We start from the raw sequence: 10,866 nt of genomic DNA, 5'->3' as shown, positions 1-10,866 counted from the left end.
AAATATGGGAGAAGGTAAGAGAATCGAAGACAGGACGAAGCCTCAAGATGGCTTTAATGAGATTCTGACTCTTAAGACAAACAGCCTGTCTATCCGAAATCCTGTTGATAGCCTCCAAATTGTCAGACTCTACCGAAAGTCTTTTAACACCCATGCGAATGACGAGTTTAATGCCAGACAAGATCCCCCAGAGCTCCGCAGTAAAGGATGAGCCCGTACCGCCAACTAGCCAATCTTATGATGCACTTGACTTAATATTTTATGAATAAATAAATTAAATTAATCATTTAACAAGTTGTACTAAATTGATATTTTAATTAGCCATTTGATTATTTTTTTGAAGAAAGACAGTTGATTATTAATAAGTGTAACGTATTTGTAAGTTTATTGTATTATTAATTTCTTTTTTAATTGTTGCCATTTTAATATGTAAATCTAAGTTAGTTGAAGTCATTTTTGGTGGCTATTTTTGACAACATAGTTAATTAATGTGCTATAAGAAGAGGTTTGATGAACAAAATTAGAATAGGTAGAGCAAATTAAAGCATAATGGATCCAGAAGTAGAAATGCAAAGCTCTAACACAAAAAGGAAAGGCAACTGGATAACCTTCCCTTTCGTCCTCGGTACTTATTTTCTTTCTCAATTTACTCCTTCTTTCTTTCTTTCCTTCTTTCTATTGATTTAATTTAGTACCTTTTATGCAGGAACCATGGCCTGCTTGACACTAGCCAGTGGAGGATGGATGGCTAACTTGATAGTATATCTAATTGAAGAATTCAATGTGGAAAGCATAGATGCTGCTCAAGTATTCAATAGGGTTAATGCTGGAATCAATTTTTTCCCTCTAATTGGAGCCATTATTGCTGATTCTTACTTGGGCTCTTTCTCTGTTGTAGCCATTTCTTGCTGCGTCTCTTTTGTGGTAAGAAACTCAACCTCTGTTTCCTCGAATTTAGATACAATTCACATGGTTAGAATGTCCGAAGTGCCAATTAGATAATGAGTTAAACGACGATAAACCAGTATATTCAAATTTTCTGTTAGCATGGTAAAATTGATTTCAATTGGAACCGTTACCACATAATTTTATCATTTCATACCTTAGATAAATGTGTCTCCAAGAATGATAAGGGCAAATTTGAAATTTATTCCTTATAATCCCTTTGTTCCTTTTGAGGAAAAATTAAGGAGGTATTTGGTTGTTCTGTTTGACTTTTCATTTCAAAACAGAGAGTTTTTGGTGTTTGGTTAGTTACCACTTATTTACTTTTTACACTGAAAAAATTAGCATTTTACAAAAGCAGATAATTCCTATTTTTTTTTTTTGAAAAAATAGATTTTTCAATCACAAACAGTAACAACAAAGAATAAACAAGCAGTAGGTAAAACAAACGGAGTCTAAGTTCTTTTTTTTATGTTGTTTTTAGTTTTTCAATAATATTTCTTTTGTTCCTTTTCCAATTTTACTCCCCACTTTTCATTTTATAATAATTAATTAATGCTATAAAAAATGTCAAATGCCAAAATAAGAGTATTTTAATCTTAATCATTTAATTCTATCGTGAATTAAATATTAATTAATGCTCCTTAATCCTAGTGAAACAATAAGAATGACAGATATTATGAAAAGGAGAGTGTATTATATAATTCAACAAAATGATAATTATGTAAATGTCACTCGAGGGAGGAGGGAATTGGTCACAAACTGATTTCACGACAAAAATTACGACAGCCAATATAAAACATCTGTCAGTAATTTCGTTGCACGTATTTGACATCACTGATAGAATCGTCGACTGAATATTCTGTCAGTAATACTTAATCCCAAAAAAATGGTTAATTTTTGTTCTGTCTAGTATTTGGTTCTGACTCCGCCAATCAATCAATATTATGATGCAGGCGGCACTGCTTATAACCTTAACATCAGTGCTTGATTCATTGAGGCCTACACCGTGCCCAACCGGAGCAAGTAATTGCGAAAGTCCATCAAAATTTCAGTATGCAGTATTATATGGAGACTTAGTACTGGGTTGTATTGGTTTTGGAATATCTAGATTTACATTATCAACAATGGGAGCTAACCAATTCGATAAAGAAAAAGATCAAGCAACTTTTTTCAACTGGTTTTTCTTCGAATTATACTTTTTTTCAGTGATAGCATTCACAGGCATAGTGTATATACAAGATAATGTTAGTTGGGCCCTTGGGTATGAGATATGTTTGGGGGCTACTTTTATTGGTCTAGCAGTTTTCCTTGTTGGAAACAGATTTTATCGCCATGATAAGCCTAAAGGAAGTCCTTTCACAAGCTTAGCTCAAGTAGTAGTTGCTTCTATTCGGAAGATAAATATGCCTACCAAAGTTCAGGACTTGTATTATCAGAGTCATGATGCCCAATTAACCAACACTCTAAGGTACGTCTTTGGATTCTCGCATAGCGTATGTATTGCTTCTTTCGATCTTTAATAGATGTCGTTTTAGAATTATCAAAATGTTATTTTTTATATGACATTTTACATTCTCATTGCACTTGTAATGAACATTTTCTTAATTTGTTTTTCTTTATGGTAACAGACCGAGTTATTACCAATGCAAAATAGTTCTAATTCAAATATAATATTTAAAAAGAAAGAGAACTTTTACATATAAAGGACAACTTTAGAAAAGAATTAGTGATGATAAATTAGTCATTTTAATAATCTAATCAGTATTTTCTTAGATTTGATGAAAAACCATATAACAACATCAATTTGGAGATAGGAAAGATTAATATTTAGGGAAAAGTACAAAAACATAAGTCATGTGTTTTGTGAAATTTACAGCTAAAGGACATGTGAGTCAATTTTTCCATCAAACATATTTCTAGTTTGGTTAATTTGCAAAGTAAAATCTCATATTTTAAGTAATTTCTGAAGTCAGTTTTTTTAATTGTTGGACATCATTTCCTTTTGAGGTAAATAGTCACAATAATCATTTCTAACAGAATGACTGAGTTTGTAAACTGCACAAAACATTTAAACCACCAGAACTGTTTTGGAGATCAGTCAAACCACATTGTTTCGTAATCCCATTAATATTTTATTGATTTTGATAAAAAAAAATCTTAAATTACATCTAATAGTTGGATCCTCTTGATAAAAAGAATCTCTTGATATTGCGTATCAAAAATGTCAATGAAAAGTAGTTCGTCGGATCCTTTGCACCCACACCATCACTATCTAAAAATAGTATATTTAATTTGTTATCCATCAAGAAAAAGTCCTCAAATTTCCAATTATTTTTAGTAGCTCTCTTTTCCCATTATTTAGTAGGTCTCCTTTCACATTACTTTTTTGTTTCTATCAATCATCAATCAATAAAGAAGATGGAGATGGGATCATCATATTAACACTAGAACTTCAATAATTGACTTTTATGTTTATTTGATTTATTTTCATATCATAAACTCCTTGATTGATGAATTCAAAATTTAACTTGCAATAAAACAGGTTCTTGAATAAAGCAGCTATAGAAACAGAAGGAGATAAAAAACCAGATGGTTCAATTGCAAAACCATGGAGACTATGCACAGTACAACAAGTAGAAGATTTCAAGGCATTCATAAAAGTATTCCCGATTTGGTCAAGCAGTATACTAGTAGCTGTTGAAGTAGCACTAGTCCAAGGTAGTTGTACCGTCCTGCAAGCTCTAGTCATGGACCGTCAATTAGGCCATCTCAAAATCCCTGCAGGCACTATTACAGTCCTGGCACTGATTAGTTCATCCGCTTCTCTAACCGTAATAGACCGGTATTTCCCTTTGTTGTGGCGAAAAGTGATGCGAAAATTGCCAACTCCTCTCCATAAACTTGGTATTGGACATGTTATAACAGCATTGGCCATGGCTGTAGCAGCTGTGGTGGAGAGAAGAAGGCTTGGAATGAACAATGATAAGCATGTAATGTCGGCAGTATGGCTATTTCCACAGTTGATCATTCTTGGAATTGGGGAAGCATTTTATTTTCCAGGACAAGTTGCTCTGTATTACCAAGAATTTCCAGCATCTTTACATAGTACAGCAACTGCTATTAGTTCTTTGATTGTTGGGATTGCTTTCTATTTAAGTACAGCGGTGATCGATATCGTTCGAGCAAATTCGGATTGGTTACCGGATGATATTGATCATGGAAGGTTAGATAATGTGTATTGGGTATTAGTAGTGATAGGGATAGTAAACTTTGGTTACTTTCTTTGTTGTGCTAAGTTCTTTAAGTACAAGCACACTGATGAAAAGGTTGTGGCTGAAACTAGTTCGGGTTCGGCTAACTGAATGTGATGGTGTATATATAGCAAAAGCTTCCAATTAATCATTTATCTTGTGGGAATAATTTGTAATAGTTGGTTTAAATTGTAATGAAAAATGTACAAGTTGTTTCAGCTAGGAAGATCAATTGATTGCTCTGCTGCTACTACTGTATCTTGTGACTACTAGAGTTTATCACACCCCCTCAAGCTTTGCTAGTAAAGATATTGAGGATCCCAAGCTTGGACATTAAAGTTTCAAGAGCAAGAAATGTTGTGGTTTGGTGAAAAGGTCTGGACGTGGATTGAAAAAACGTATTGGAAATAGATGAATGATGCTCTGCATAAGTTTTTGGCATATAAAGTGGGAGTCAATTTCGATATATTTGGTTCGCATATAGTAATACAACAACAACAACAAAGCCTTAGTCCCGAAATGATTCGGGGTCGGCTAACATGAACCATCATATAAAACCGTGAAAATCAAGTCGTGTCAGCGACACAGATTCGCTCCCTCCACTCCGTCCTATCCACTACCATATTTTCCTCAATTCCCAATAAACTCATATCACTCTCGATCACCCTCCTCCAAGTTTGCTTAGGTCTTCCCCTACCCCTCACCACTACATCCCTTTGCCACTCTTCGGTTCTCCTAACCGGCGCATCAAGCGCTCTACGTCTCACATGGCCAAACCACCTTAGTCGGTTTTCTCTCATTTTATTCTCAATAGATGTGACCCCTACTTTTGTCCTAATTATTTCATTACGCACCCGGTCCTTTCTCGTGTGACCACACATCCATCTCAACATACGCATCTCCGCCACCGACATCTTATGGATGTGGCAGTGTTTCACTGCCCAACACTCCGTACCATATAACAATGCTGGTCTAATTGCCGTCCGGTAGAATTTTCCCTTCAATCTATTAGGCATGCCGGGATCACAAAGGAAACCCGTAGCACTCTTCCACTTCGACCAACCAGCTTTAATCCTATGAGCAACATCTCCATCTACTTCTCCATCCGTTTGGATAATAGATCCTAAATACCGGAAGCAATCCGAGGCCTGAACAACTCTCCCATCTAGGATGATTGTCCCTGCCTCCCTACTCCTACGGCCGCTAAACTTACACTCCAAATATTCTGTCTTACTTCAACTCAACTTAAAGCCTCTAGATTCTAGAGTTTGCCTCCATAGTTCCAACTTCATCTCCACTCCTTCTTTCGTCTCCTCAACCAACACAATATCATCTGCAAACAGCATGCACCATGGTATACCATCTTGAAGTGAACTTGTTAGTTCATCCATAACGATGGCAAAAAGAAATGGGCTTAGTGCGGAACCTTGATGCACTCCAATCGTAATAGGAAACTCTTCAGTCTTCCCAACACTAGTACGTACACTCGTGCATACTCCCTCATACATGTCCTTTATGATGTCAATATATTCCGCGAAATGCCTTTCCTTATCAAGGCCCACCAAAGTACTTCCCTTGGTACCTTATCATATGCTTTCTCCAAGTCAATGAAAACCATATGCAAGTCTTTCTTCTTATTTCGATAGTGCTCCATTAATTGTCTCATTAGATGAATGGCTTCCATAGTTGATCTTCCCGGCATAAAGCCAAACTGGTTTTCCGAGATCTTCACCGTCCTCCTTAGCCTTTGTTCAATCACTCGCTCCCAAAGTTTCATAGTGTGACTCATTAATTTGATTCCCCGATAGTTGGCACAATCTTGGACATCGCCTTTGTTCTTATACAAAGGGATTAAGGTACTTTTCCTCCATTCTGATGGCATCTTATTGTTTCTCCAAATTTTGTTGAAGAACGTCGTCAACCATTCGAATCCTCTTTCTCCCAAACATCTCCAAATCTCAATAGGGATGCCATCAGGTCCTACTGCTTTCTTCAACTTCATCTTACTTAATGCCATTTTGACTTCACCCTTTTAAATTCTCCGCAGGCATTCATGATTTATCATATCGTGATGGATACTTATATCTCCAACATCTTGTTGGCGATCTCCATTAAATAAGTCATCAAAATAGGACCTCCATCGTTCCTTGATATCCTTATCTCCAACTAGGACTTTCTGGTCCACATCCTTCACACATTTAACTTTTCCGAGATCTCGCGTCTTCCTATCTCTCATCCGAGCAATTCTATATATGTCTCTTTCCCCTTCTTTCGTATCCAATCTTGTATACAGATCCCGATGAGGGATGAGAATTAATTATCCCAATAGAATTAGGCCAGATGCGGATGAGGGATGAGAAAATCTCTTAAAAGATATACCAACCATTGTAGTCTATAAGTTTTTTTTTTTTAAAAAAAAAAATTGCACACAATGCGCTGAAGAAAGAAAAATCAAAATCACCACCAAACCCGAATGTGATTCGAACCCATGACCTCTAATCATAGGTAAGCTCTCAACCACTAAGCTAAAAGCTTCACCACATTGTAGTCCATAAGTTCAATGTGCCATAGCACGAAAATCTACCTCAGAACAGAGGAACTAATCGAATAGTGGATTACTTCTTTGATTTCCAAGATATTCACCGATGAATAATTGTGCCATAGCACGATCAGAATTATTGTAGGCTTTTAGTTATGAAGAATTTTGAAAGGGAAAATTAGTTCTAAACCGGTGCCTTTTGTTAGGAATTGGATATGATCACGTATTAATTAGACAAGCTTGATATGTAGAAATAAATTATTGGATAACTCAAAACACAATATTTATGTGGTTCAACCAATTTGCCTACATCCATAGAAGAGGACAAACTTTATCATTCGAACAACCAAGAACAATTACAAGCGAATTTAGGGAACTTTGGACCCAAGAGTATTACTAAGAAATTCTATGCACAAAGTATTTCCCAAAAAGCTCTAATTTTCTTTGTTCTTCGGTCTTAGTAAGAGCGGAAAAGGTTTATCTTATCCGTAGATCTATAAATCTACGTGGTTGTAAAAAAAGAACACTCAGATCCGAACGTCCGGAAGAGACTAAATGATGAAGTATGAGTTACAACATTTTTTCAACACGAATCGAATTACGAGAAGGGTATGATTCTATTTTTATTGTATGTGTACTTTTTGTTTTATTGCTCTTTGTAGTCTATTTTCTTCCCTTTGTGGATTTTGTATTCGTTGTAGCATGTATGAATACGAGGTTTTATTCCTCTTAATTTCTATATCTCTATTTTTTATTATCTAATGGAATGATAATATGACATTTTTATCAATATATATATATATATAACAATCTCTTCTCCAAGAGATTTTCTTTCTTTCCTCACTAGCTCATTTTCCCTTTGCATCTATATGGCTTTTATAGCCTTTCACTTGAACTAAAAACCCAAACATTAATAGGCGGTGACTTATTTTTGAAAGCACGTCTTTTTGGCTATAGCATCATAACAGAAGAGTCTAGCATTACCTTTAGGTCATTTTTATGACCAACTAAACTATACCATTTTTCCGTAAGAGTGTATAAAGAGATCAAAATTTTCTTTAAATCTGGTACATATCGAACATTCTTCAATATTCATACCACTCCATTTTCTTCAATATTCCTAATCTCGAGATATTGCATGAGTCGCTATTGCCTATAAACACATCTCCTCCTTTATTGAAGTTTAAGCTTCAAAATATCTCTTTCTTGGAACACATGTGATAGGAACAAAAGGAGTCAAATATCTAATCTGAACTCTTTGTCTCTTCTTCCCCTATGATAACCATGAATGCATATGCTTCATCATCACCATCCGTATACGTGGAATGCGCCTTCTCTGATTTTGCTTCTCCTTATTCTGAACTTTCTGCTTTTTTATTTTTCCAATGCCAGCACTTAGCTCTTACGTGCCCTTATTTATTACAATAATGACAGATGATATTTTTTTTGGGACTATGAGTGTCCATTGATGCTACAGACTACCAAGCCAACTACACGTGGCTCATCAACTTTGGTCAGGTGACCATTAATGAGTTCTCATTGTAGCAAGGAATTTTTAACTTCCTCTAAAGTTATCTCGTCACGTCCATACAAAATAGTCTCACGAATTTTTTATATGAACTCGATAGCGAACAAAGCAATGTGATAGCTAAATCTTCACCACCCATCACAACATCAATATTTTTATAGATCCATAATGATTCTAAGAAATAGATGAGGTTTAATAAATTTACCTTCCTCCAAGCGGAGTTCCTCGAGTCTTCTCCAGCAATAATATATTTGTGACTGATCTAGTCATGTAGAGAGACTTCAACTTGAGCCAAACACCGATGGTGGTGGTTTCCTTGGCGACTTCCTGCAACACTTTGTTCGATAGACAAAGAAACATAGTTGAAAGTGCCTTTGGATCTTTTTCTTCCCACTACTCTTATGTCATGGTAGGCTTTTTGCTTTTTCCCAACAACGCCTTTTCCCATCCATTTGGAATGAGTTGACCTGCATCTTGAGTTGCCATGGACCAACGTATGTTAATCTATCAAATTTCTCAATATCAAACTTCATTGACCCACATATTTGGGAGTGCTAATATCATCAACTCCTAGCAAAGAGGTAGAGTTTCCTTTATTTAGGTTTCGGGGGAAGTCCCCTTTGTTTGGAAGTGTCGGTGCCTGCAGTCACATTCCTTACATCAATATCCAAGCCTGAAGTAGTCATTGTTAATGATCTCAGGTCTACACTTACTATACTAATGATGTAAAAAAATGAAGTTCTACATGTTTAGAGATTTATACGTTGCTAAAAAAAAGATCCGAGTGTTTGTTTTCAGAACTAATGTAAGGAGGCGCTTGTCGAGACTTTGTTCTAGAGTGATATTAGGTTCTGCACGGCAAAATAATGTTTTGCTGAATACCCAATGAGGGATACTCTGGCGTTAAGTCAGTTCTTACCTAAGGAGAAACTAAAAAGAAATAAAGAAAATATGTAATATATTTATGATGATACTTGCAAATCGTACCTTAATAAAAAGAGTTAGACACTCCTAGTCTAATTAGGAGTAAACTGAATGTGTTTGATTAGAAAAATGAACCAAGAATGTTCGGCTTTTCTTATCATCGACATTATGGAACTAGAAGCTTTTGAAACTATGTACGAGACATTCGACCGGCGTGAGAAGAGAATTTCAGATATTTACTTCTATTATAATACTTTTATTTTATAACTCAATTTTATGTTGTCGAGTTGCAAGTAATCATGTCTAAAAGTAGAGGCATGTTAAGGATTGGGGAGTTGAAGCCCTGCTAGCCATTGACGCCACACTTATTTGTGTTAAGCTCATCGACCTCTTATATTATGTGTTGGGAGCTTTTCACGAGAGATTCAAAGTACCTAACCATAATGGGCTAGACATTTTTTTTTTTACTTAAGTCTACTCCCAGAACGACGTGGTTTTAAGAGTAGGTTAATTTTTTTTTAAAAACGTGCCCAACCCATTCAGGTTGGACATCTTTCATATGTACACCGAAAACGATACAAAAAAAAAATCTTTGGCATACATAAACTAAACAGAAAAATGGGGCCCACCCAATCCCAATTCATTAAGGCAAAGTGGTAGAATTTCCACTTTCCCACCATCTTCTCAACATTGGAAAGAAGTCTCATCCTTTCTGTTATCCTATTATTATAAATTATGCATTTTAATTTATACATAGGTTACTATTAGGTATTTTGGGCTTAGAAAAATAATTTGATTAATTGAAGAATTAATTTGAGATTATAAATATAGGAGCTTTAAATTATTACTCCAAAATATGGATTGACTTTATGTAAGATATTGGTTATTTTTTTGTGTTTTAATTCAGAAATGTATTGGTTATTCAAGATATGGATTGAGGTTATAGGCACAAATGTAAACATATTATGAGTATTGGTCTCCAATAAAATTAAAACCATTGAGATACAGAATTTCATGTTCATATTTTGGTATGTTTCAGCATTTAGGTAAAAACCAGAAATCAAACGAAGAAGAAGACAAAAAGTGACATTTTAATTTTTAAAAATGTCATCTAAACAGCAATAAAAAACATTAAAATAAACGTATCTGTCATCTGAAAAAAAAATCTTTTGACATGATTGATTAAGATCTATGCCATCTAAACAGGCTACAACGGCAGAAATTATTATACGAACTGTCATCTCAAATTCAATATGTCAATTTTCCACACGTTAACCTGGCGGTTTTAATTATTAGAATGTCATGTGATGACATTAAAGGTGACGGCAGTAATAAATGAGCTGCATCGTAACAATGGTAAAATGACAATAAGAAAATAGGCTAATGTCATGTGTGATGACAAAACATGACAGAACCTGACCGTCGTCTGAAGGTGCAATAGACGGCAACGAATCCCGTGACAGATTTATATCTCGCGGGACGACGGTTTTTAACCGTCGTCTGAATAGGGTTTTGGCGTAGTGTTTGTGGCATATATTGATTTGAGTTAATTGTGATATAAATTTACAGGTTTCCATTGTGGTATAAATTTAGGGATTTTTATTACAATATTGGAACTCACTTTAATTCCAATATAAGTGAAAATATAAAAAATGAAAAGTATAAAATCACATTAA

General features: G+C 35.1%; 1 protein-coding gene across 1 annotated transcript; it reads left to right on the top strand.

The window, feature by feature from the left end:
- Positions 1–512: 512 nt before the first annotated feature.
- On the top strand, positions 513–4,417 carry LOC136221771 (protein NRT1/ PTR FAMILY 2.7-like). Its single transcript, XM_066009201.1, has 4 exons — positions 513–625; positions 707–924; positions 1,902–2,416; positions 3,491–4,417. The coding sequence occupies exons 1-4, from the start codon at positions 550–552 to the stop codon at positions 4,308–4,310; spliced, it is 1,629 nt and encodes a 542-aa protein (XP_065865273.1). The 5' UTR covers positions 513–549; the 3' UTR covers positions 4,311–4,417.
- Positions 4,418–10,866: the final 6,449 nt, after the last annotated feature.

This window comes from Euphorbia lathyris, chromosome 3 (assembly GCF_963576675.1).
Source record: "Euphorbia lathyris chromosome 3, ddEupLath1.1, whole genome shotgun sequence".
Lineage (NCBI taxonomy): Eukaryota > Viridiplantae > Streptophyta > Magnoliopsida > Malpighiales > Euphorbiaceae > Euphorbia > Euphorbia lathyris.
Note: the sequence above shows the minus strand (reverse complement) of the source record. Positions and strands in the feature narration are given on the sequence as shown.

What these genes read in the sequence shown, in the direction of transcription:
- LOC136221771 (XM_066009201.1), top strand. Translation starts at nt 550, where the DNA reads ATGGATCCAGAAGTAGAAATGCAAAGCTCTAACACAAAAAGGAAAGGC. An exon ending in AACCTTCCCTTTCGTCCTCG is followed by an intron (nt 626 to 706) that starts GTACTTATTTTC and finishes CCTTTTATGCAG; the next exon opens with GAACCATGGCCTGCTTGACA. An exon ending in CAATTAACCAACACTCTAAG is followed by an intron (nt 2,417 to 3,490) that starts GTACGTCTTTGG and finishes GCAATAAAACAG; the next exon opens with GTTCTTGAATAAAGCAGCTA.